The 25,815-nt window shown below is 47.2% G+C and overlaps 1 protein-coding gene across 1 annotated transcript; it reads left to right on the top strand.

Moving 5' to 3' along the window:
* Positions 1-3,678: 3,678 nt before the first annotated feature.
* Positions 3,679-25,360, top strand: RRM2B (ribonucleotide reductase regulatory TP53 inducible subunit M2B; the record flags this gene model as incomplete). The annotated part of the gene is made up of 9 exons (XM_082479427.1): positions 3,679-3,732; positions 8,368-8,523; positions 10,201-10,317; positions 11,269-11,402; positions 12,471-12,565; positions 15,654-15,787; positions 21,649-21,753; positions 22,834-22,947; positions 23,437-25,360. 9 exons carry the CDS (start codon positions 3,679-3,681, stop codon positions 23,587-23,589), a joined length of 1,062 nt encoding a protein of 353 aa, XP_082335553.1. The 3' UTR covers positions 23,590-25,360.
* Positions 25,361-25,815: the final 455 nt, after the last annotated feature.

Genomic DNA, 25,815 nt, shown 5'->3' with positions numbered 1-25,815 from the left:
TACTGTTGTAGTAATATACTATTTACTATAGCAAGAAGCACTGGGTTGCTCCACGTGTTTCAGAACTTTTTTCCATAATGGTGAAACTCTTCAATGTCCCTTGCCCAGTGACAACAGCAGCTAATACAAATGAGGCTGTTTGAATACTATAGTCACGCAAACCCATTGGAAAACAGGTTGCTGCCACAACCTGGGGTAAAGTTTCTCTGGAAGGAGACTCTTAAGAAAATATTTGTTTTGGACTTACTGAAATTATTCACAAATTGCTATTCATACAGTGAACAGTTTTAAGCTGAAAAATATTTCACTTTATAAATGACAATTCTTCAATTTATCTGAAATTGCATTCTTCATGTAAAAAAATATAAAGGCAGCTAAGCATTCCCAAAAAAAGTAGTATCTTTTGGGGGAGGGAGGGAAGAGGCATTACAGTTCAAGCTGTGATGACTGCATTTTGGATGCCTTAGATAAAATTTTGGAATGTGTTTTGTATCAGTAACTAACTTTGCCTTGCCACGAAAGAGCACTTTGCCCAAAAAGTTGTAGTTGATGCTAGTATAGATTACATTTTTTTACTGCTTTTATTAGTTCCAGAACTACTAAATACAACATGAACATGCAGATTGTTCTCATTCATGTCTTTCCAAAGGAGGATGTGGACAGGCTTTTGTGGTGGTGGTTTTTTGAGTGGATCAAAATTACTCTGTTGGACAGAGCAAGCTTTGGGAATGCCCAGCTGCACTGGTAAACCTCTCCAACAGTGTACTGAAGGTGTGTGCTGCTGCTGCACCTCCACTAATTGCAACTAGCAGAGAAAGAACTGTTGTGAAGCTATAGGCTACCCTGAGGAACACCCGTTCTGGCATGCCACCTTGCCGGAATTCTTCTCTGCTCCCTGCTGTGGAGTGTCCTGCACCTCCAGGAAGTCCCGCCATGCTTTCAGGACATGACAGTGGATGTGATCCTGTGGATCAGAGTGCCTACCCACGCAGAAACACCTCCCCAGCTCCTAGCGCATGTTTGTTGTGAGTAAGCGCAGGTAAGGAGTGGTGGGGACCAGGGCAGGACAGCTGCCCCACCACCAGGAGGGAGTTAGGAGCTAAGGAAGGAATATAGCTTCCACCACCCCTCAGGGAGATTGTTCTAAACAGGACATCGTAGGTACAGCTGAGAAATCTGAAATCTTGCAAAATTATGCATAGTGCTGTATTTCATACATAGGTTTATTTTGCTTGTAAACTATTTTACAGTTCCACAAGTGCTTTTCTGTATTTCAGTATCATGTACATGATGTGATTAATTTATATAAACAAAAGTAACAGAAGCTGATGGGTTTTTCTGGAGGTGCAAAATGAGCCAACTGCTGTTTTGTTAATCATTGTGGTATATTTCCTTTGCAGTATTTTTCCTTTGTATATTAATCTTTATGCAGCATGAAAGTAGACATTTGCTGTGCCTGTGCATCTGTAAAAGCACAGGTGTGACTTTAAGAAGTTATTCCCAAATACTTGAACTCCTTCCTATTACTAATTATATTAATTTGTGGTAGTTCTTAAACCTTGTCAAATACTCAGCAGGACAATCCCTTATTTGAGGAATTTTGAAACAGCAGCCAGGATAATCAGGTTGTGGGGCTAAGACAATTGATAAGCAGGTCAATGTTGTTTAATATGATGAGCGCACTTGAGTTTTACTGTTGTTTGGTTTTCGCCCAGAAACTGGCGCGTCTCTCTCTTAAACCATCAGTACACTCTGCATGACACACACCAATATAATTTTTCAGTGTTAATGGGTCAGTTGGGTTTGCTTTGTATCAATCAGTGTTCCTCTAACCGTTTGCTCTGGACAAAAAAATGGAATCCCTGGTACTTGGTACACCAGCAAGTGGAGCTGTTGTTGGATGTGAATATTAAGCAACTTGTATGGGTATCTCTGGGTAATAAAAGCTGACTCAGAAAGAGCAGTAGTCGGGTAACAGCAGATGTTGTTAGTGTAAAATCACCTTTTCTCATTTACTGTTTGTGTGTTTCTGGTGCGCTGTTTAGTAATTTGCTGCTTAGGCATGTGTTTCTGCTCCTCGGAAAACTCAATGGAAGAAAACCAAAGCTATTCTTGTGCTTAGGACCAGCACAGTCACTGGTGCTGCACAGATCTTACCACTGAACTTTCCTCACCCCTTGCACCAGTGAGGCTTGAACTCCTCTCACAAAGCATAAAAAAAAAAAGCCACAGGAGGCAGATACGGTCCGGAGGAGCCCAGCTGGCCCTGCTTCCACTTCCCATGCTTGGGAAACAGGGAGAGGGGAGATCTCTGTCACTCTGTGGCAGCCAGGTGCCTTTAAAAAAAAAATATCTGAAATTCTTAATAACAGAGAACTAACAAATGCAAAGGTTACCTTTCTGGAAAAGGATATCGGAATCCCTCAAAGCCCCTACCTGTGCACTGTCTATGTTCCCTGGCTGCGGGGTGATTGGGGATGTTTTGCCGGCACTTGGACTGGGGAACACTGGGCAGCGGTCACAGTGATGGTGCACAGTGTCTATGGACTCATCTCCACTGAGGAACACCAGGCCTCCAGGTCCTCCTCCTCCTCCTCCTCCTGAAGGGACCACCATGGGCACCAGCCTTTCTCTTGGCCTCTGAAGAGTGGCTCAGTCCTGCTTGTGTGCTGCCTGGCTGTCTTGGTGCTTGTGAAATTTTAGTTCTCGCTCACTGGTGTTTGCTTTTAGAGCTGTCTTTGATTTCAGGTCTTCGTGACGAACCAAGCCCTACCCACTGAGTGGGAATTTTCTTTTTCCTATGGACTATTTGATTATTTTGTTAAATGACCCACATGTCTACAGCAGAGGGGCCTAAGGAAACCACTGAGCTCTGATGGTTCCTAGCTCTGGCTGAAATCTCTCTGCTTGCATGAAGTGACAGAAACCACTGTCAATAGTACTTTCGCCGATGGTGTTTGCACTCACAGGCCCCCAGGAGCACCTCCAAGCACTACACCCATCTATGTCTGTTATGGAGTTACTGGAGGCTGTTCCCAGGTCTGCATTGGCTCAGAATGGATTAAAAAGGACTTTTTTTTTTTTCTTCTTCTTATATTGGTTGCTCTTTCTTGTACACTTTTAGAGTGCCCACTGCTACCCAGTAATAGACACTTCAGGTTATGCCTCAGCAACAGCTCCCACCACTACTGTCTTCAACCCTGTACACGTTCTTCAGTAAGTATTTTGCCACAGTTAACTCCCTCCACGAGTTCATCTTCCATTACTATCTTTCAGAGCCTTGTCTGGGATTTTCTCCTAATTTGGGGAGTGGTGGTGGTAGTTTTGGTTCTTTCCCTATGCAATACCACCATCAGTTGCGATGAAGGCTCTCCCTCCCTCAGGTTTCTCTCCCTCCTGGGCCCGGCCAGCTGCGGCGGCCCGGACACCATGGCACAACCCTGCCAGCCCCGGCTGCGCCCCGGGACGGGCTCTGGGCACCCGCTCCTCTCCCACCCTGCCCCCGCTGCAGGCCCGGCACCCCGCCGCCCTCAGCCCGCCGCTGCGGAGCCGGCCGGGGACCGCCGCCGCTGTCCGCCCGCCGCGCCCCGCCCCGCCCCGCGGAGGAGGAGCGGCCGCCGCCGTGGCCGTTCCCCCTTCAACCGCCACCGCCCTCTCGCGGCCCAGTCGCCGCCGGCCATGGGCGAGAGCCGGGGACCAGCGGCGCTGCGGGAGGCGGCCGGGCCGGAGCGGGTAAGGCCGGGGCAGGGGCGGTGGGGGCCCGCGGAGGGTGTCCCGGGCGCGCAGCCGCTGCCGCCCGGCGGGCGGGGATCCGCTCCGCTCCGCTCCGTTCCGTTCCGCCCGCCGCCGGGGAGAGGTGCCGTGAGTGTGCGGGCGGCTCCGGGCGGCAGCGCAGCTGTGTCCGCCGCTGTCGCATCCTCGGCCTTACGGGCACCCGCCCGGCTGGGCGCCGCGGCCTCCTGTACCGCCGCCTCCCCGCCGGGCCAGGCCTCCCCGGGGGTGGCACGCAGGGGTTCCGGACACCGGGAGGAGCTTCACCTGCACCCGCCCTGGGGATCTACTGACGCGGCTCCGTGACCTTGTCTCGCTCGGGCTGGGGAGGGTCGTACCCTTCGGGCACCGTGACCGCGGGGAGCGCCTGGACCCTGAATGACTGCCGTCAGCCGGGATTCGGGCCCCGGTGTCGGCCCGGTGCGGGAGGCCCGGCTGCGCCTGGCGTGAGGCAGCGCAGGGCCCGGCTGCCCTGTGGGGCTCTGGGCTCGCAGCGCTGTCCCTGCCTGGGGCCGGGAAGGCAGAGCCTGTCCCCTCTGCCCCGAGCTGCCCTGGAGGCAGGCATGGTGGTGCCGGGTGGTCCTGCCTTCCCGGCCCCTGTGGGCCAGCGGAGTCTGCCGCCGGGAGGGGTCCTGGCTCCCTTCTGGGTTCTCCCCAGTACGGCCCTGCGAAGCCAGCCTGAGGTGGGTGAGGGATCCTTGCAGCAGAGACACCCACGTGGTATTCCCAAACCTCTGCATCTCAGCAGTACTCAAGTCTCCAAAAACTGGGGTGTGCTGTGTTAAATACAAGCCTAAAAACACCCTTAATGTTTCCCTCCATGAATGGCGGGACCCACAATGACAAGGTGCTTGCTGTGGCCTGCCAGAGGCAAACAGTAGCCCTGTGTGTCCCCTCGGAACCAGCAGGCGCTGCGCTCCTGAGCTGCTGTGTGGTGGAAGCTGTCTCTCCCAGGAGTGCCAGTGATCTTCCCGGTCTCGCTGCTAGCGTGGCCTGTGCTGTCCTGGGCTGGCCCGAAGCCTTGGGGAGCCCGTGGGATGCACCTGCAGCCTCTCACCGGGGTGCAGAAGGGCTCACGGTCACATACCATGATGCGGTATGTGCCACATCACAGTGATGGCTCTGCCTTTAGCTTTTTCCCCGTCTGCAGCTGATACAGGGCACTTAACCAAGATACTTGCACACGTAGCCCAATGGCTATTGCTGTGGGCTGGTGGTGGTACGCGTCTATATAGGTTATTTGTTTCGTAGCTTGCTGAATTTGAAGCTAGCGGAAAGAACTTCAGTACCACTAGGCAGCCTTTGTTGTCCATTGGGTTTATTGTCATCAGTGGTCGAGTTTATCTCCAGCAATTGCAGAGTAACTGGCATATGATGTACTGGAGTGTGTCCAGCAAAGGGCTGATGATTAACAGACTGGAGTATCTGTCATACGAAGAGAGGCTGCGAGTGCTGGGGCTGTTCAGCCTGGCAAAGAGAAAGCTCCGGGAATCTCATCAGTGTGTGTAAATACCTGATGGAGGGTATAAAGGAGATGGAGCTGGGCTCTTCTCAGTGATGGCCTGTGATGGGACCAGAGGCAATGGGCACACACTGAAGCATAGGAGGTTCCATTTACACATCAGGAAGCACTTGTTTATTGTGAAAGTGGTGATGCTGGCACAGGTAGCTCATAGAGGTTGTGTAGTCTCCATCCTTGGAGATACTGAAACCTTGGCTGGACACTGTCCTGGGCAGTCTGCTCTGGCTGACCCTGCTCGAGCAGGGGTTGGGCTGTGCCCACCAACTTCAGCTCTTTTATGAGTTTGGCTCATGTTGTCTGAACAGAAAGTAGAATGTTTGCATTATAAACTGGATGCTCTTAATTATTACAGCAAGTGTTGACTGTTTGATGCACCATCATAAGATTAAGGAAAAGATCCGGGGTGCAGATTGAAAGCAGGAGGTGTATCGGCGAAGTGACTGTTCCCTTCTCCAGCTCCCCGTACCCCTGCCAGTGCCTGCTGGGGCCTGGAAGGCAGAGCTGGGAATGCATTGTGCTCCTTCAGTGCAAGGTGGTGGCTGCTCTGAAGCCCCGGCAGTGATCGGAATGTGCTGTGCGTCCAAAATTGAATTAAAGAAGGATCTTTCATGAACTTTCAGTTGGGTTTACCAATACACGTACTGCGTTAACAAACAGGCTAGGTAACAAGCGTTACTCTGATAAAACTTTGGCTAAGAGGAATGGAGCCTGCCTGTGAAACTCCTCTCCACCCCAGAAGGGGCTTGGGGAGGTGGGAGGTGAGTTGAGGAGGAGGTTCCAGTATGGTGTTGTCCCTGTGGGCTGACCCTTCCTTTTTGAAAACTTTAAAAACACCACCTATTTTTTTAAAAACTTGTACCATTTTCTAGTTCTGTATGATGGTCCTTCTCAGGGTTGTGCCATCACTCTGAGCCTTTGCTTCCTGGAGGCCATCCTTCTGCTTTCCTGCCATCGGGGCTCTCCAGAGCGTACACAGTGCTTCACAGGCCTTTTCTGCTTCTCTCACCTTTCTTTCTCGCTGTGCACTGATGGTATTTCTGGTGTGTTGACCCCTCTTTCTGTGGCCTGCGGCATGGCGGCTGTTAAAGGCCATTGGAAAAATGACAAGTGCTCCTTGTCTCGGTGTTGGTCTCCATTTTTACTGCCATACTGGAACTTTGCTCTTCCTGTGCTCCGCTTTGCTTCTGTACACCAGAAGTATTTTTCAAGTTACCTCCTTGCGTTACAGGCCCTGCATGCTGGCTTTAGAATGGCTCAGGAACATCAAGGCTGAGGTTAGTGTCTGCTAGTCCACCTTGTTAGGCTAAAATAAATATTTGGGGATAGTCCCCAGGCAGTATAGCAAGGTTTTGCTCAGGAAAATGCTGGGCTAACAAGGAACACTTTTTCAGTGTTTCCTTTTTTCAAGGATGACAGCTGGTGCAGGAGCAGATGGAGGTGGTAGCTGCATGGCAGGTCCTGAGGAGGTGCGTGCTAAGGCAGGGTGCCATCCCCACCGTGCCGAAGTTGTCCCCTGTGGCACTTCCAGTGGGTTACTGCAACTGCCTCTGTGTCCTGGGAAGTACAAAAGGTTTTGCAGTCTTGTGGCCTTCAGCAGAGACTCCACAAGATGATGCTGGGAAATGTCTCTCATGTAATTGAGGAATATTTAAAAATATAATAAAGTGCTAAAATTGTAACCCAGAATGTGCTTCCTGATGTGTTTTCCTTGGGAATCTGCAATACATACGCCAGCTATGAAATGTTCGTGTGTGTTTGGGTTTTGTTTGTTTTTTTAAATGTGAGTAGAATTATTTGTTTGAGGGTATTTTTCCAAATTGAAGTGAAGGATTACTTTTTATTATGTGAGTGGTTACAAGCAGACTGGGTAGGGAAAGGACTTTGGCACCTCCTAGGAGTGTGGAAGCAATGGTATTCAAAACCTTTTACTCCCCTTCCCTGCTGTATTATATATAATGCCTTGTATACTGCCTGTGGCTAGTTATCCTCTACAGCTGTGTTAGCGGGATCTCAGAAGTGACCCGGAAGGGTGTCCTGCTGGCTAAATTTTTGATCAGCGTGAGTCACCAGCGCTTCTGGAGAGGTTGCAGCATGCTGTCCCGACAGCCCTTCATGATGGTTGTCTTCCGTAGGTGCTTGGTGGTGATGTGCCTGGCTGGGATGCTGTCTGGCATTGAGCCGGGGAATGAATGTCCCCAGCTGGAGGCGAGGTGAAGACCCTGCTCATGGTGTGACCTCTCCATGCAGCTCTTCACTGGCCTGTCTCCTGAACGTCAGCTGTCCCCACCTTGGCCTGGCTGGTAGCTCTCCGAGGAAGAGCTGTGCCGGGCCGATCTCCGGGAGCCCACGCAGAGGGAGTGGGGTGGGGATGGGTAACTCCAGGCAGGGGTATTCCTGCTGGTGGGAAGAGAGGCATGTAGCTTCATATTGGCACTTGAGGGTGTAGCTGCGGTGGGACAGTGTCCAGAGCAGCCTTCAGACCTGTGCTGGTATGTGGGCTGCCTTCTGCTCACCGCAGAGACTTGCTGTGGCACAGGGCTGTTCTTCTACCAGATGGGATTAGTTACTGTGATCTTGTGGTATTTTTAAGAAAGTCCATCCAGGCCCAAAAGGCCCAAGAGGCTCAGTGACTGATTTGGAGGTAACCTGGGTGGTGAGCTTTGCGGATGTGGGCAGGTGGCACTGCGTGGTGACCTTGCACATATCTCCCCATGTGCAGCACTGTGGTGGTTGATGTCGTCTCCTGGGGCAGATTTCCTCCTCGCGTTGCAGAAAGGCTTTCTCTTCGGCATGCAGCCATTGGGTGCTTCCTGGTGCCGCCGCACCTGGGAGGGGGTGGTTGGTGCGAGCAGCGCCGGGCGAGCTGGGCAGACAGGCAGCACTGCCGCCCCGGCAGCAGGAGGACAGATGGAGAGCGAGGGGACAGGTACCCCCGGGACCGGTAGTGTGGCCACCCAAGAGGAGCAGGTGAGTGTCTGCATGACATGGGTAGCTTTTGAACCACACCCTTGGGATACAGGGAAGAAGAGGAATAAGTAATGGCTGCCTTATCCAGAACTCTGCTTTGTCTTCAGAGCTCCTCTCCGAGCGCTGCTGAAAATGGCTTGGACCCTGACGAGGAGCCTCTTCTCAGAAAAAATCCCCGACGGTTCGTCATCTTCCCCATTCAGTACCCAGACATATGGAAAATGTACAAACAGGCTCAGGCCTCCTTTTGGACAGCAGAAGAGGTGAGCTCTGGGGCCAGTGGGTTGGCACAAGGCGCTCAGACCGGGGTCCTGGGGCTTCCTTCCTAGCTCTGCTGCTGGCTTTGGTGTTGGAGGGTTGGAGTTAATTGCATCGAACATGAGGTGCCTGCACCAGAGCAGGGCTCCCTTCATGGACAGTGGAAAGAAAGTTGCTTCCACAGGGCAGTTCAGTGGAGCTGGTTTAGGTCTTTGGTTTAGGACGAGGTGGAATTGTATCCTGGGATGCTTCTGTGGTTATAGAGGGAGCCTAAGTCAGCTTTGATTTGAGGTGAGATAGCTCCTACCTTGCTGTGATCTCTGTACCTGCAACTAACTCCTTGCCCATGTAAGATGTTCTGGGCAATTTCATGTGAATGCTGTTCTTTAATGTTAGGCACCTATTTTCCAGAGAGCTGGTAATAATCAGGGACACTTGCTAAAAATGCTTCTGACTGACTCCTGATTGCCCTGGTTAGATGCTTGCCTCGTGTTAGAATACAAGCGGTAAGTTTTTCCCCAAGGTTGCTGATTAGCCAGGCCTGAGCAGTACTCGGCTCGCTGCGCTTGCAGCAGCGGAGGCTTCTGAACACTGCGTTGATCTGGAGAGATTACCTGCCAGCTGAGCTGGTTGTTCCCACTCAAAGCTTCTGCAGCCTTCGCTCGTTTGTGAGCAGTGCTCTGCAGTGGCAAAGAGTGAGCCGAAGGCACCGGCAGGCTCTAAATAGGCCAGAAATCATCCTGGGATGGCGAGGAGCAGCTGTCCTTAGAAGTGCTATTCCATTGCCTGCCTGGGAGCCTTGCTGCCCTGTTGCAGTAGAGGTTGACTTAAGCCGTTAAAGAAAAGGCATTTAAACTCCTGCCTGATGAGCACTGCCCTTTTACCATGTTACTGGTTCCTTCTTACACTGTCCTACCATCTGCCAGTGCATTTCCAAATGAACTGGAAAGTCAACTGTAAAACTGGTTTGTGTGTGTATGTGTTTATATACACATGTATATATGTACATGTTTATACAAACACACACATATACAAGTTTTTAGGCCTCTGTATTTTTCACATCTGGCCCTACTTAACTGCTGCTGTGGTTCGGAAATCCCTCCAAACAAACAAACAAACAGAAAGCCCTATGCAAAGGAAGTTGTGGTTTTCTGCTGTGGCTCGAGTTCAGGCTGGTAGACGAGAGCAGTTGTGCAGCGTTTGCCCCTGAGCTGTTCTTTGGCGGAAGGGGGGCTGAACACCTGCCGAAGGCAGAAGTCCCCTCGGTCCATCTTTTGGCACACCTGCGTATAGGTTTCCTGGAGTATCAGCATTTATTTCGAGTAGAGTTTAAGTGTCTCGGAGAGAGCTCTGCTCATTGGTGCATGTTTATACTCATGACAAGAAGATACTAATGCTTTTCAAAATCTGATTTATTTATAATTCAATAGACACTGCTTTTTATTTCACATTATAAAAGTGTAAATGATGAAGCAAACATGTGATGTTACTGTTGCAGAGAGAGAGCAGTACTGCAGTGTGTCTGTTGTCTTTTACAGTCGCATGTATTTAAATTCTCTACATGTAAAGATTTGAGAGCAAGCACTAAAACTCTGCCTCAGTGATTTGACTAGGCTGCGGCTGTTCTTACAGAATGACAAACTCAAAAGGGCAATAACATTTTTTGTTTTTCTTTTCATTAGGTTGATTTGTCAAAGGACCTTCCTCACTGGAACAAGCTGAAAGCAGATGAAAAATACTTTATCTCTCATGTTCTGGCATTTTTTGCGGCCAGTGATGGCATTGTCAATGAAAACTTGGTGAGAAAGTTTTACAGAGGGCTTGAATACTCATTTTATTGGCTTTTCATTTTGGTTTTCTCATATTAATGCATAAGTTTATTAAATGTGTTCTTTTTTTTCTTCCCATCATCTCACCTTTGCCAAGGGGAATAAGCAGCTTGTTCTGCTGGGGCCATTGTCTGAGTTAAATTGGGTCAACTGTGGTCAGCAAAACTCCAAATCCCATCACTCTTGGACACAGTTTTTAAGCTCAGCCTTCTGCCTGACTGTGTTGATCTGCATTTCTCAATGAATTAATAGAACCCCACGCTTCTTCCCATACTTGTGTTAGGTGAGAAGTAGGGAGGGATTGTGCTGTGCTATACTCTGTATTCTTCATTTTGGTAAAATCCATTTTGCTCTCACTGAACAGCATCCTAGAATCTTTTAGAGCTGCAGGTGGGTGCTTCTAAAAAGGTGGGGAAATCTTTCTGCTGAAATCAGTTCTGGGCTGCAGAATGTCTCACCCCAGGTTATTGGTGGCACCTGACTGCAAATGCCCAGTTTAGATCTTGAATGTCTATAGTGTGTAGAATATATCAATAGTACATGTGCATATATTGCACAAACACGTCTTATGTCATACTGTTTATTTATTTTAACAATGAACAAAAAGTCCAAGGCTTTGTTCAATATGAAGTATTTACTATTGCAATATTTTGCTGTTCTCCTCCTGTGTACGTGTGCCCTCATGCTTCACTGCAGCTCTCTATCCAATATGCACAGCAGATGTATTTACTTCTAGCTAGGTTGCTTTGTCTTCTTCTGCACCACACCTATCCTATTGACATATCTCTGAATAAAGTAGGGCTGAACTGCTCCCATCCCTTCTCTGTGGTTGAGATCGATTGTCTCTCTCATTAAGCTTAGAGTGCTGTGATGCAGGACCGGTTTTACTGTACTCATTGCCATGCTTTCTGCTTTTGGTAGGTGGCGCGTTTTAGCCAGGAGGTGCAGATCCCAGAAGCACGTTGTTTCTATGGCTTTCAGATTCTCATTGAGAACGTTCACTCAGAGATGTACGCCTTGCTCATAGACACCTACATCAAAGATCCTGAGAAAAGGTAAATCTCTGGATGTATTACAGACCCAATCTGTCACCTAGTCCAGTGGCACCATTGTTGGGCAGCAGCAGCAGCAGCAGCTGTCTTCTTTTCCATACTGACTTACTGGGGAGTTGGGGACAGTTCCCTAAAGCTTTCAAGGCCTGCATGCCTGACCCCCAAAACGGAGAGAAGTATTACTGACCATCAGACTTGTGTGGGAGTGTCAGAATGTTAATTAATATCTGTATAAATCTTTGATTACAGGAAGTGCCAACTCTGTGAAATGTTGTTAAAGCTTAAACAAGCTCCTTGTGGTCATTGTGCTCCTGATGTGCTTGCTCTCATGTCAGCAAAGGATCTGCCTCGGGAAATTGAGTGCTTGTGATCCAGCTGGTGTTTCTAACATACACCAATCAATGTATTGCATCCTTTCAGCTTTTTTGTTGTCGCTGCTTTTTCATACAACTAACTGCTTATTTTTAAAGTATTAGGTTCTTTGGAGAGCCCCACCACCTTTGTCTGGAGAACTTCCTAGTTCAAATGATAATAAATTTGAAAAGAAGCACCTTCCCTCAGAGACTCCACCATGGGGATGGTTAGGCAGAGGTTGGTTTCCCACGACGGCATCCTTTGTGGTGACAGTGGGAGGACTGCAAGGTTTCCTTTCAGATGTATAGCATGGGAACAGAGCCTGTGCTTGTGGGAATTGTCCAGTTCCTTTTGTGGAGTTGGGCAAGATGAGGTTTAGCCCGGTGGGTAGGAAGAGGCTGCCATCTGGCTTGAAGTCTGAGAGGCAGCGTGGTCTGGTGGGTGGGCACTCCTGGGATGGGACGTTTGAGTTCACTTCCCATCTCTGCAGCTCGCCTCCTCTGAGACCTTGGGTTTGTCGCTTTCTGCACATCTGCCTCCCCGTTCCCTTGTTATCAGAGATCATCACCCCTTTGGGGTGGGAACTGTGCCTTGCTTGGGTTAGTTCAGAGCCCAGCGTAACGGGTTCCCTGCCTGCTGGAGCCAGTAGGGACTGCCAGGGCAGATTTACATAAATCACTTATTATTTTGACCTTTTTTCTTTGTTTTCTTCTATAGGGATTTCTTATTTAATGCTATTGAAACAATGCCTTGTGTCAAGAAGAAGGCAGACTGGGCTCTGAAGTGGATTGAAGACAGAGAATCCACTTTTGGTGTGTAGCTTCATAAAAATTTGTTTCTGTTGCACATGTCACAAACTAATCCTCTGGGAGTGAGCTGCATCCCTGGAAAGTGAAATGAAATTTTCCACAGATGATGTAGTGGCTTGTGGGTCTCTGGTTTAACTAAAGAACTAGAAGTAACTTCTGGTAAGCATGTATGTTTTTATATTCAGCTAAAGCAATATAGTAATGGCAGCACCCACTAGAATCACGTTGTGAAAAATGCTTGTGAGTTTCTCTGTCTTTTTTTGTTTTTATACCGAACAACCCTAGTTTCTTCAGTTTTTGCTTGTAGACCTTGTTTTCTAGGAGTTCTGATTATTTCTTCTAGTTGCCTCCTGTTTTGTACTCTGGTGTTCAGAACTGGGCAGCTGAAGTTTTGCAAGTTCAGGCTTTTTCTGTGTTCATGTTCACATAGATAAATTTGTGTGTGATGTTAGCCTCTTTTGTGTAACAGCATGACTGAGCCTGGGCAAAAAAGATTCAAGAATTGTTTGTCTCTGGTGTTTCTGGTTTGCTTTTGGGACCAGGTTTCTAGTTTTTGTATCTCATCTCAGAGCTGGGACACTGGCTCAGCTTCTGTCAGAATGGTGCAGGACATCCTTTCCAGTGTTCTGCATTCAGCTTACAATGTTGGCTCTGAAGGATATGTTGTGGCTGAAACAAATAATGGGCAGACTCTGGTGAATTTTCTAAACCAAACATCCTCTATACTTGGAGAAAGTGTAGGAGATGGAGAGATTCAGCCAGACAAACAAAATAAACCTGAATGTCATTCTTTTGCAGCATCTGTTGTTCACAGCTCTTGTTTGAGTGGGATTCTTTTTGTAGCTGTAGATTCTCTTGTCCTGGAGTGTCCTGCTGCCTCCCCAGTCTGGCTTTGCTTGCTGTGTGTGGAGTCCCTTCCTCATCTCCATCATTTGGCTCCCGGCAGCCTGGGGCGTGCCAGGAATCAGAAGGTTCCCTAACTCAGAAAGCAATGTTCCCCCCACCCCCTGCCCCCAAACTTCACACATCCTATCCAAATTTTTGTAAAGTATGGTTCTACTCTTCTGTTTTTTCATCTTATTGAGAAAACTGCCCAAGTTTAAAACATTTGGGGGGCCCAGGTCTTAGAGTGATGGATTATGAGATATGGTATATGAAAGTGGCTGGCTGGCTTGTTTGCTTGGTGTTTCCATCCAGCTTGGGGACCTGGCCTGCAACCAGGTCTCCACAGCTTTGGTTGATTTCTGATGCTGAGGGTTCAATTGCTGTCTCTGTTCTGTGGACTCTCAGCCTCCCAGTGTGCGCTTACATTATGCGGGGCTGCTGATGGACGATTTTTGTCAGGTGGCATGTAGTAAAAAACATAGCACTGTTCAGGCTTGTGCTTCATTAAACCTATATTGTATGAGCAGCCTTCCTCCACTCTTCTCTAGAAGTAACCTAGGAGATTTTTAGTGTTGCCAGACAAATTCTTTCCTTAGTAACTTCTGTGATACTTGTAAGTTCACGTTGCTCTTCATGCTTTTTTCCAAACTTGAATTTCTTCAGATGAGCCAGCAGATGGCATTTGTATCTCATAGAGGAAGTTGGACATCTGTCTATTTTGGGGTTATTTTATTTTTTAAACAAAATTCTATGCAGTTCTCACTGGGAAAAGACACCAGCACTGAATGCAAAAGCTCTTCGTGTTAGAATATACGCAAGGATCTTGTGAAGTTGTTTAAAATAGACTACATGGAATAATGTGTCTTCACCAAGCAGTCAGATGGTCTTGTAGTCTTGAAGAAATAAATTCCTGTAGAGAACAGGGAGAACTTGGACCAGTAATGCTATGCTTTCCCTGGATGAAAGGTGGGATAACTGTTGTGGTTTAGGCCAAATCGGCTACTGGGGACCTGGGGGAACCCAGATGGGACCGACAGATGCTCCCCTCTACCTCTCTTCAAAGAGAGAGGCAGAGGAGGGAAAAAGAGACGTATGAGTTTAGAAGGAACTAAACGACTTCAATGAAATATTACTAATAAAATAAAAAGAAATAATGAAATATATACAAAACTGTATCAAGCTCCTGAGATGACAGTCACGACACTGGCTGGCACTGGGGCAGTCCCAGACTGGACTCAGTGACGGACGGGAACTGGATTCCGGATCTGCATTCAGGATCGGGATCACAGGCAGACGAACAGAGTCCTCCTCGGACGTCGGCCATTGAAGTAGGAGAGAGTGACCCTTTGATCCCTCAGCTTTTATACTGAGCATGAGGCAGATGGGATGGAATACCCTGTTGGTCAGTTTTGGGTCACCTGTCCTGTCTGCTCCTCCCTGCAGGTGGGACCCCACTATGCTTTTCCGCTTCCGACCCTCCAACGGGGCAAATAACAAAGTTGGTGGGCCTTGGGGGTTATAGCAATAAGTATGAGCAAGAGCCTCTCTGCACACCATGCCTGGGCATCAGCTGTAAACATTGGTCTTATCACTCTGAGACAGTGAACACTGTCTGCACAATATGCAGTTAATTTCAGTAGTTAGAGAGGCCCAGCTAAGCAGCGAAGTTACTGAACAAAAGTGGTTCTGTTTTACCTCAAACCAGGACAATAACATAAATAGATATTTGTGTCTTGATGGATTATGTTCTGTGTTTTTCACTCCTGTAAGAATATGGTTTTATGTAGATACTCGACAAGCAGAAATTGAGGTGTAGGGCTTTTAGTTTAATTTATAGGAGATCAGCTCTTCTCTCAGTTTTGTCTATTTTGTCTGCACAGCCATTTTCCTGCCTTTTAGAAGAGATAAAGGAGTACTAATGTCTTGGCCATTTTGGACAATTGTATTCATTCCATTCTGACCTGTGGCAGTTTCCTTGGGTGCCCTGGTTCTTCAGTTCTGCTGGGGTTGCCTGTGGTTAAGTGCTGCTGCATGTGTAGACCCTGTATGCCTCGGGACCTGCTGAAAGATGTGGTCAGATACAGCACCTGGTGCTGCAACGGGGAGTCCTCCTCTCCAACATTGGTCTATCTGATGCAAATGGTGCATCTTGCTGACAAGCGATACGCTATTTTGTGTCTAACTGAAAATATGTTATGTTAAACAGGTGAGAGAGTGGTTGCCTTTGCTGCAGTTGAAGGCATCTTCTTTTCGGGTTCCTTTGCTGCTATATTTTGGCTAAAGAAGAGGGGCCTGATGCCTGGACTGACTTTCTCCAATGAACTTATTAGCAGAGATGAGGTAATGTGTCATGTCCTACATACTCTCTGGGAAGGAAAGTGAGTTTCCAGGGGAAGGGCAGAATTATTTTCATAAAGATCCTATGGTCTGGCCAGAGTGGCCCTCCTCTGGTGGCAGGGAGGGTTTGAGGGAAGGTGAAGAGAGCAGAGAGTAGGGTTTGGATAGGAACCAGTGAAGAAGAGAATCCAACAGCGAGTAGGAGATGCATTTCTGGGTACGACGGAGCCTTTTTGATGTTGACAGTGCCTGAGGCCAAGGAGGTTGTAGAAGTCTGAGTAGGTTCTCTGCTAGCCGATGTCAGCAGCAGGGTTTTCCAGGGAAGGTCCACTGTCCTGGTAGGACAGAGGTCCTGGTTACCTGCCAAGTAACTGCGGGCTATGCTCCCTTGAGCTTCTCCTGCAGTAAGCTTTGTATGTCTGCTTTAACATCACCTCCTAGGCAGCACAGAGAAGGGCCTTCCTTTCCCCAGAGCAGTGCCCGACCCTGTTCCTGGAGCCTGAGGGAGGAGGTGTAACTGCTGACATGTAGGAAGATTGGAGTCCTGCAAAAGTGCAGGCTATTCCCAGAATATTTGTAAAAAGGGGAAAGAAGCAGATTTCTAGCTATAAATTACTTATTAACTTAAAGCCTAGGTGCTGCTATGCCCCTCAGCAAAAATACCTGTTTTAAAAGGGAGTAAACATAAATATTAGCAATACCCCAATGCATAGTATGATCAAAAATGTGGACTTTTTAGATTGAAGGGGACATTTGTCTTCCCGTGCCATGAAGGGAGGCAAAGGCCTGGCTGCCCAAGGACTGGTGTGGAATTGCGTTGTCCCCAGCTGCAGCGGGGGCTGGCTTGGATGTGACTCTGAGCCTTGCTCTGCCTTCACTGCTCCAGTCAGATTCAAGTGGCCTCCTTGTCCCACTCCCCATCTTCCCCTAGTTGTGGGTCCCAGAGCTTGCAGGTGGCCTTCTGCATCTGTCACCTAGCCAGCTGTGGCAGGTTGCTGCAGAAGCAGCAAATGTTGTTCATCTCCATGTTCTTGTGTTAGTGCACAGCGATAGGATGCTCTGGGAGGGGGCAGCTACAGGTCTGCATTAGAGGGGAGTGCTGCTTAGCTTAAGACGTGATGTGTCTGGGGGGCTGCATGTCAGCACACCAAAGTGGCAGGCCACGTGCTGGCAAGTGCCCTTTCTTCCCACTGTTTCCTGCACTCCTGCCTGCCAGTTGGCAGTGGTTGCTTACGGTTGGGGCATGTCTTTAAGGCACCACACAACTTACGGTGCTGTCAGCACTGAAAAAGCAGAAAGACCAGTTTTGTACGCAGTGTAAACATGCTAATGGTTTAAACTTACCAGAGTTGGACTAAAAGAATAGAGAGCTTTATCATAATGGAAGTAATTTCCATGGATTAGATAAACTGATTTGAAACAAGGCATCTTACAAGATGCCTTTAATTTAAAAGACGCTTTTGGAGAAAGTGATATGATCAGTAAGCAAAACCAAACAGTTCTTCAGCCTTGACCTTCCTTGTGTCATCTGTTCTGAGTCATCATGAATTGATCCATTCGAGCGAGGAAGTATTCGTTAGAGGGATCACTTGCGGGTGAATGAATGTAAGTTCCTCTATACAGCAGTGTAACTGTACTTCTCTGCGCAGTCGAGCACCAGAAGACTGAATTTTTCTTGAGCTCCACTGGCATAATTCCAACTGCAGAGCTGTTCTGAAGGGTAAGGCTTGGTGCATACAGCACCTGTGTCAAAAACCAGGAAATGCTGTTACAAAGGCAGTGGCAGTAAAAAGAATCCACAATGGAAAACTACACAAACTGTTTTCTGATGCACCTGAACAGATAAATGGTTAACGCTCAATATGGTTTTTGTGCTGCAGGCTCTGTTCCCAGGTTGTTCTTTGAGCTGGTGCATCTCTGATTCTTAAAGGTGCAAAGCTGCAAAGCACCAGTCAGCGGAGCACACCAGTTCAGGTGAGAAGCCAGGCATGTCCTGCATCCTTGCTGGTTGTGCTGCCCTGGACACACCACCAAAGGAAGCCCTGCAGCAGGCAGCTAATGCTGTCCCTAAAGGGGGAATATTTCCCAAATTATGTTGTTTCAGGGCTGTTTCATGACTTGAAGCACAAGGATTTTGTAGCCTTTCTGAAAAAGTTTTCACTGCTTGGTTTTGTTTTGACCCTTGTTACTGAGACGTGGTGGGATAGCTCACATGACTGGAACACTGTCATGGAGGGCTATGTTCCCTTTAGGAAAGATAGGCCAACGAGGCGAGGTGGTGGAGTCGCTCTTTATGTGAGAGAGCAACTGGAATGTGTCGAGCTCTCCCTGGGAGCAGACAAAGAGCAAGTTGAGAGCTTGTGGGTAAGGATTAAGGGGCAGGGTAATATGACTGTTGTGGGTGTCTATTACGGGCCGCCTGATCAGGATGTGGAAGTTGATGAGGCCTCTACGGACAGGTGAGAATTGCCTCACAGTCACAGGCCTTGATTCTCATGGGGGACTTCAACTCCCCTGGTATCTGCTGGGAAGGCCACACAGCTGGGCATGTACAGTCCAGGAGGTTGCATTGATGATAACTTTTTGACTCAGGTGGTGGAGGAGCCCACCAGGAGAGGTGTACTACTGGATGTAGTACTGACAAACAAAGAAGGACTGGTGGAGGATGTTAAGGTTGCGGGCAGACTGGGCTGCAGTGATCATGAGAAGATTGAGTTCAGGATTAAGTGCAGTATGCACAAAATGACAAGTAGGGTTGAAATCTTAAACTTCGGGGGGGCTAACTTTGATCGCTTCAAGGAATTGCTTGGACAAATCCCATGGGAAAGGGCTTTAGAGGGTAAGGGGGCTCAAGAGAGCTGGCTGCTATTTAAGCATCACTTCCTCCAAGTTCAGGATCAGTGCATCCCGAAGAGCAAGAAATCAGTCAAGGGAAGAAGGAGACCTGCATGGCTGAGTAGGGACCTTCTGAAAATGCTCAGGTGGAAGAAGGGAGTTTACAATAGGTAGAAGAAGGGGCTGACTGCTTGGGAAGAGTATAAGAATGCTTTCAGGGTATGCAGGGAGGAAACAAGGAAAGCCAAGGCAGCCTTGGAATTGAACCTGGCAAAGGAACCCAATAGGAAGGGTTTCTTTAAGTATATAGGAGACAAAAGGAAAACTAGGGAAAATGTGGGCCCACTGTTGAACAAGACGGGTGCCATGGTGACAGATGATGCAGAGAAGGCGGAGTTGCTGAATGCCTTCTTTGCTTCTGTCTTCACTGTTCGGGCCAGTCCTCAGGAGTCCCAGACTTTGCGGGTAACAGGGAAAGTCTGGAGGAAGCAAGACTTTCCTTTGGTTGATGAGGAACAAGTTAGAGATCAGTTAGATAAACTAGATATCCACGAGTCCATGGGGCCTGATGGGATGCACCCTCTAGTGCTGAGGGAGCTGGAGGAAGTCATTGGTGTGCTGCTTTCTGTCATCTTTGAGAGGTCCTGTAGAACAGATGAGGTGCCTGAGGACTGGAGGAAAGCCAATGTCACTCCAGTCTTCAAAAAGGGCAAGAAGGATGACCCGGGAAACTACAGGCTGGTCAGCCTCACCTCCATCCCTGGGAGGATGATGGAACAGCTTGTTCTGGGTGTCATCTCAAAGCACCTGGAAGAAAAGAAGGTTATCAGAAGTAGTCAACACGGATTCACCAAGGGGAAGTCATGTCTGACAAATCTGATAGCCTTCTATGATGGTATGACTGGATGGGTGGATGAGGGGAGGGCAGTGGATGTTGTCTACCTTGACTTCAGCCAGGCTTTCCATACTGTGTCCCGCATCATACTCATAGGCAAGCTTAGGAAGTGTGGGTTAGATGAATGGACAGTGGGGTGGATTGAGAACTGGCTGACAGATAGAGCTCAGAGGCTTGTGGTTAGTGGTGCAGTCTAGTTGGAGGTCAGTAACAAGTGGTGTCCCTCAGGGGTCAGTATTGGGTCCAGTCCTGTTCAATATATTCATCAATGACCTGGATGAAGGGATAGAGTGTACCATCAGCAAGTTTGCTGATGACACTAAACTGGGAGGAGTGGCTGACACACCAGAAGGCTGTGCCACCATACAGCGTGACCTGGACAGGCTGGAGAGTCGGGCAAAGAGAAACCTTATGAAATTCAACAAGGGCAGGTGTAAGGTATTGCATCTGGGGAGGAATAACCCCATGCATCAGTACAGGTTGGGGGCTAACCCCCTGGAGAGCAGCTCTGTGGAAAGGGACCTGGGAGTCCTGGTGGACAAGAGGATAACCGTGAGCCAGCAATGTGCCCTGGTGTCCAAGAAGGCAAATGGCATCCTAGGGTGCATCAAGAAGACTGTGGCCAGCAGGTCGAGGGATGTCATCCTCCCCCTCTACTCTGCCCTGGTGAGGCCACATCTGGAGTACTGTGTCCAGTTCTGGGCTCCCCAGTTCAAGAAAGACAGGGATCTGCTGGAGAGGGTCCAGCAAAGGGCTACAAAGGTGATTAAGGGATTAGAACATCTCTCCTATGAGGAAAGGCTGAGGGACTTGGGTCTTTTTAGTCTAGAGAAAAGAAGATTGAGGAGGGATCTTATTGATGCTATAAATACTTAAAGGGAGGGTGCCAGGGGGATGGGAACTGTCTTTTTTCAGTGGTGCCCAGTGACAGGACAAGAGGTAACAGGCACAAACTTGAACATAGGAAGTTCTATCTTAACATGAGGAGGAACTTCTTTACTTTGAGGGTGGCAGAGCACTGGCACAGTCTTCCCAGAGAGGTTGTGGAGTCTCCCACTCTGGAAACATTCAAAACCCGCCTGGATGCCGTCCTGTGCAACTTGCTGTAGGTGACCCTGCTCTGGCGGGGGGAGTTGGATGGGATGATCTCCAGAGGTCCCTTCCAACCCTGACCATTCTGTGTGATAGCACTGGATTGTCTTGTAGCCCAGAGTCTGGAAAATCCTTCTGACTGGTTTTCACTCTTGATGTGCCCTCATGGTGCTTGTAGGCTGTAATCACCCCCGTGCTGTCAAGAGGAGAGGTAGCACAATGTCTAGAAGTGATGGGTATGGCCAAAGCCCGAGGCTCAAGCTGTAGCCAGGCAAGCTCAAATAGAAACTGAGGCACCTCTTCGAGCAGCTGTCTGGTACACCTCTCAGACAGTGAGGGATTACTTATCTCCAGAGGCTTTTCTGGAAATCTTGGGAATGAACACAATTTACTGGGCTCTGTGCAGGATAGCTGGGTGAAATGTGAAGGTGGGTTGAGTTGGGGCATGGTAGCCTTAAGTATTACAAACCTATGAACGTGTGGTAGCAAATTCCTCACAGTAACTGCACATTGTGTGAAGAGATGATTTGTTAGTCTTGGATTTGGTGACTCTAATCTGAATCTTCCTTTCTGAAAATGCTGTAAGGAGAAGCAAGGGAAGAAATGCTACTAAAAGAACTTAAAACAAGTATTTCTGTACAGGTATCTCGAAGTGTAGAGCAGGTAAACAATCTATGTTAACTGGCAGGTAGTTTTGCAGGTCCTGATGTAAGGGTCTGTCTGCCAAAGCATCTCGGATGGGAGGCAGGGACCCAGCAGGGCTCTGTGTAGGATCCCTCACAGTAGAGCAGGTCTCAAAAATATTTACCTGAGAAACATGTCCACTGAGCATTATTTTAGCATAGGTGGCAAGTGTTGGATTTCAGATGTTACTAATTGGATTGTAAGCTAAAAGCGCCCTCTACAAGTGGTAACATTAAGACTACCAAAGAAGCAGGAGGCTAGGAAGCTTCGATCTGAAGGAGGCTGCCTCAAACTAAGAGCAAGCTATGTGGAGGAGGGAAAAAGTGACTTTTGTTTTCATTGTTTTCTGTTATTTCAGGGTCTACACTGTGATTTTGCTTGTCTAATGTTCCATTATTTAGTGAACAGACCGTCAGAAGAGCGGGTCCGTGAGATCATCATTAATGCTGTTGAAATTGAGCAGGTAAGCCTGGCCACGACAGCAAATTAACTTCACGACAAATTAACTTCTAACTTTGGGGATTCTGTATTTGATGCTTTGCTCAGGCCTGGATCCCTGATGCATTATACCATCCTTTCCCTCTTCCTTAATGGTGGTAATAAGAATCAGAGACTTTCTGATTCAGTTGTTAAGCAACTGGGAGAAGCTGAAGCTGGCAGCTGGTTTCCTCCTTAACGATAGAAAGGAAGAAAGGCTGTCTTACTTAGTGTAGAATAGCATAGTTCCACTTGGAAGGGACCTACAACAATCATCTAGTCCAACTGCAACTGTCCCTTAGAGAAGAGCTTGTTTACCTCTGTCCTTTCAAGATCTTTCTCTCTCCCTGCTGTACACACACCCCTGCTTGTCCTCAGGAGAAGACGGGGTCTGTTCTGGCCACGTGTACCGTGCTGGGTTCTGACTTTTTTTGAGGTTGCTGTCAGGTTCTTTCACATGAAGTGCTACCGTCTGCAACTACAGGTTTCTGCACTGCTAAGTGTTTGGCAGGATTGTATTTTACTCTTTCCTTTCTGTTGTCATCTAACTACTGTGATGATGACAACGAATGCCCCAGCTTTGCCTCACAACACTGACAGGTATTGCATCGGTGCCCAAACATGTACACGGCTGGGTTCAGCACTCATATATCACTATCTTCTCCGATTTGTCGTTCTATAATGGCTCGAAGCCAAGGAAAAATGGAGATTTCTGGATCTGTTCCTGCTCCTGCTAGTATGGTCTGTGGGTTTTATTGAGCTTGGAGCTCAAGCTTACGCTGCAGCTTGGGATCTTATGGGGGATGGGGAAAGACAGAGGAGAGGGGCAGTAATAAAAATTCTTGTGCCTTTTCCAGAAAAGCATACTAAAAATAAAGGAAGATACAAACAGCTACTGAAAACAGAAGACACTTGCTGAGTTTAGTGATGCAACTTATTTATTCAGACAACTGCCTGGGGAGCCTGCAATATCACAAATTGTGTTACTGTGAAACACAGGTGTCTTCTCTCCGTTTCCTTTCTTAAATTTCATTTATCTAAAAGTCTTCTGTATTTTAACTTCTAGGAGTTTCTAACAGAGGCGTTACCTGTAGGTCTGATTGGAATGAATTGCACTTTGATGAAAAAATATATTGAATTTGTCGCAGACCGATTACTAATGGAGCTTGGGTTCTCAAAGGTAAGAGATGCAATTGCCCAAAATGCTGGCCTGTCAGGACAGCCCAGGCAACCTGTAAGCACAAAGCACTCTCTTAATGGGCCTGGAAGCAGGTCATATTTAGTGCTTGCAATTTCTCTGAGTGACAGTTGAAACCACAGCTTTAATATATATGCTTCGCTATTTAAAAGAGCAAGAACAATTTAGGCCATTGTTTCCCTTCAGCTGCTCTGCAGGTTTGTAACGGGAAACTTACGCTGTGCTCAAGTGCTGCAGTCCTTGAAGGATAATAAGCACCTTCCGTGGGTGAACTTCACCATGGACCAAACTCCTGGGGAGTGGCAGTACTGAATTTGCTTGGATAGGTGTCCGTAGATGCTACAGCATATTATAGCAAGGGATGATCTAGTTTGAAAAGGTTTGACTGTTTTGTTTGTTGGGGTTTTTTTATAGCATTGTTACCAGAATTGTTATCAGAATCACCAGTGTAATAGTGTTTCCCTTCCCCAGGTCTTTCATGCAGAAAATCCTTTTGATTTCATGGAGAATATTTCTCTGGAAGGAAAAACTAATTTCTTTGAGAAGCGGGTTTCGGAATATCAACGTTTTGCTGTGATGGCAGAAACAATGGACAATGTCTTCACTCTGGATGCAGATTTTTGATAACTTGGCAAACGAACGGTGACTGTTTCCCTCTCCCCATCTCACTTTCTGCTGTGAGGTTGCCTTCGTTTTCTCTCCTGGAATTTGAGTCTACTGGGACTTTTTTCCCAGGTTTTCATTTTGTTTGTCTGGGGAGTAAATATATTTCTCTCCCTGTCATTAAAAAAAAAAAAAGGGAGGTCCTTTTTAAAAAGAAATATATGGCTTTTTAAAAGGATGGCCTTTTTAATACTCCCTTCACTCATCTGCTGTGATTGCTGTCTTTAAAAATGACCTGGATACTACTACTTTTTTTAAGATTTTGGTAGTGTTTTGAGAAAGCAAACTGTTTATTTACCTCATTTTATGGTATATTAATCTGAAAACCAGATGAGGTAGCACTCTATGTATATATGTTGCTATAAATTGTTTTCTATTTTCATGTTTATAGATTTGGTGTAGAGTAAAAGCTCTTCCCTGTTATCCTGCTGCAGATAGAGTAATAAGTGAATGTGGGAAGACATTAATAAGGCATTAACTGTAAAATTTATGAAACCCAGGGATACGGTTTGATCTCCCTGTTAGCCTGGGTTCTGTCTGAAAACATTTTTACTCTGGTTGCAAACCTGATGGCTGTTAGTAGGAGTTTAAATCAAATACATATGACTTCTGTCTTACAGCTGTTACTGAGCAGGTCAATAGACTTTGAATGGGCCTTGAACAGGCAGGTCTGCTACTGGTGGAGAAAAAAACACAGCCTGTAGTTCTTTGGCTTGTGCTGCCTGTTTTTCCCTGCTTTTCTCAACAAGTGCCTTATTAAGCAGTCTGTAGTTGCAGTGAGTTGCAGTCAGCATCTGACACTGGACCAGCCAGTTCTGGGTGTTGTCTGTTTTCCCTCTGTTGTGCTGGATGATTTGATATTCTCCCCTTCTCGGTTTCAGTTGCGCATTGATGGGGTGAGAAGGTGCATCATTCCAAGGGATTATCCCTTGAGGTGCTGCAAACATACTACTTGGCCTGTAAGGGAGCACCAATAATGTGTGAAGGTACTTCAAGGTGTGTGTTTAATGTGAACCATTGAAACCATTGTCACAGAAGAGCTTCCAGAGGAGGGTATTAAACCTTTCAAAACCAAATCTTGAAGTAGTATGGATTAGCAGCATCTTACAAAGGACAGCTGTTTGGTTTTTGGTATGTTCCAGTGTGTGCCTGAAAACTTTTTTTTTTAATTTCTTGATGTCACATGCAGAGCATGGAGCAATTGAAGAATGGCTAACATACTGCAGTGGTACTTGGGATGGGAGGGATACTGTTCAGCTGTAGGTGGATTATTTGCAAATTGATATGCTCGGGTTTTGTTTGTTTTTTTTTTTTTTTTCCAAAGGCGAAGTGATTGTACATGAGCTAGACAAAGGGTTCTGATTTATTAAACCCAAGCATTTTTCCATAATGTTCACCAATTTGTATAAGAGCTTTTATAAGTCTTTCTTATTGCTGCAAACATCTTGTGCTGCTTTCAATATGCCTGGCGTGAGATGAGCTGACAGCCCAGGATTATCGGTGATGGGGTGGTATGAGTGTTGATTCCTGCCAGCCCAGATCAGTTATAGCCCCGGCTACCTGAGTTAGGTCCACTGCTTTAGCGTAATTCCTAGTGAACAATTGTCTCTGGTGTAAAAATAAGCAGCAAAACTGACTGCTTTTGTTTGGTCTCAGTACAAGATGAGTATGTAATGAGCATGGAAACAGGACGGCTTTTTTTTTTTCCTAGAGAAGAGCCTGCATCATGTGACATAAGGTACTTGGGGAGGGAGGGGAGATGGGGACTTGAAGAATACAGAGAAAAGTTGGAACTGGCGTCCCTCACTAACGTCCTGCAACCGCAAGAGAACTATGGACTGGGAGAGAAAATCCAGTGCCTGCTGGAAATACTGTGTTCGTGGGGGAGAAAGAGGAAATGTTGTAAATGGGTCTGTTGTTGGAGGAATGGAATCTATTTTTATGTCACTAATAGCATTTGTTTTGAGTGTTGTGAATTAAGATGAGAGTATACAGAATATTAAATTATGAAACTGCTACGTGCTCAGGTTCTGTAAATGTATATGAGATACCAAAGTCTGGTACAACAGCTCCCACTCCATTTGCGTGTAAAATATGTGTGTAGTTTCAATAAAACTTGGATGTGGAGAGGAGCATGCCTTTGTTTGCCAGTTATGTGCTTCCTTGTGAAATCTAAAATGATCAAAT

This window comes from Vanellus vanellus (genome assembly GCF_965231255.1).
Source record: "Vanellus vanellus genome assembly, chromosome: 2".
Lineage (NCBI taxonomy): Eukaryota > Metazoa > Chordata > Aves > Charadriiformes > Charadriidae > Vanellus > Vanellus vanellus.
The sequence above is the reverse complement of the archived record's forward strand: the minus strand, read 5'-3'. Positions and strand labels throughout refer to the sequence as shown.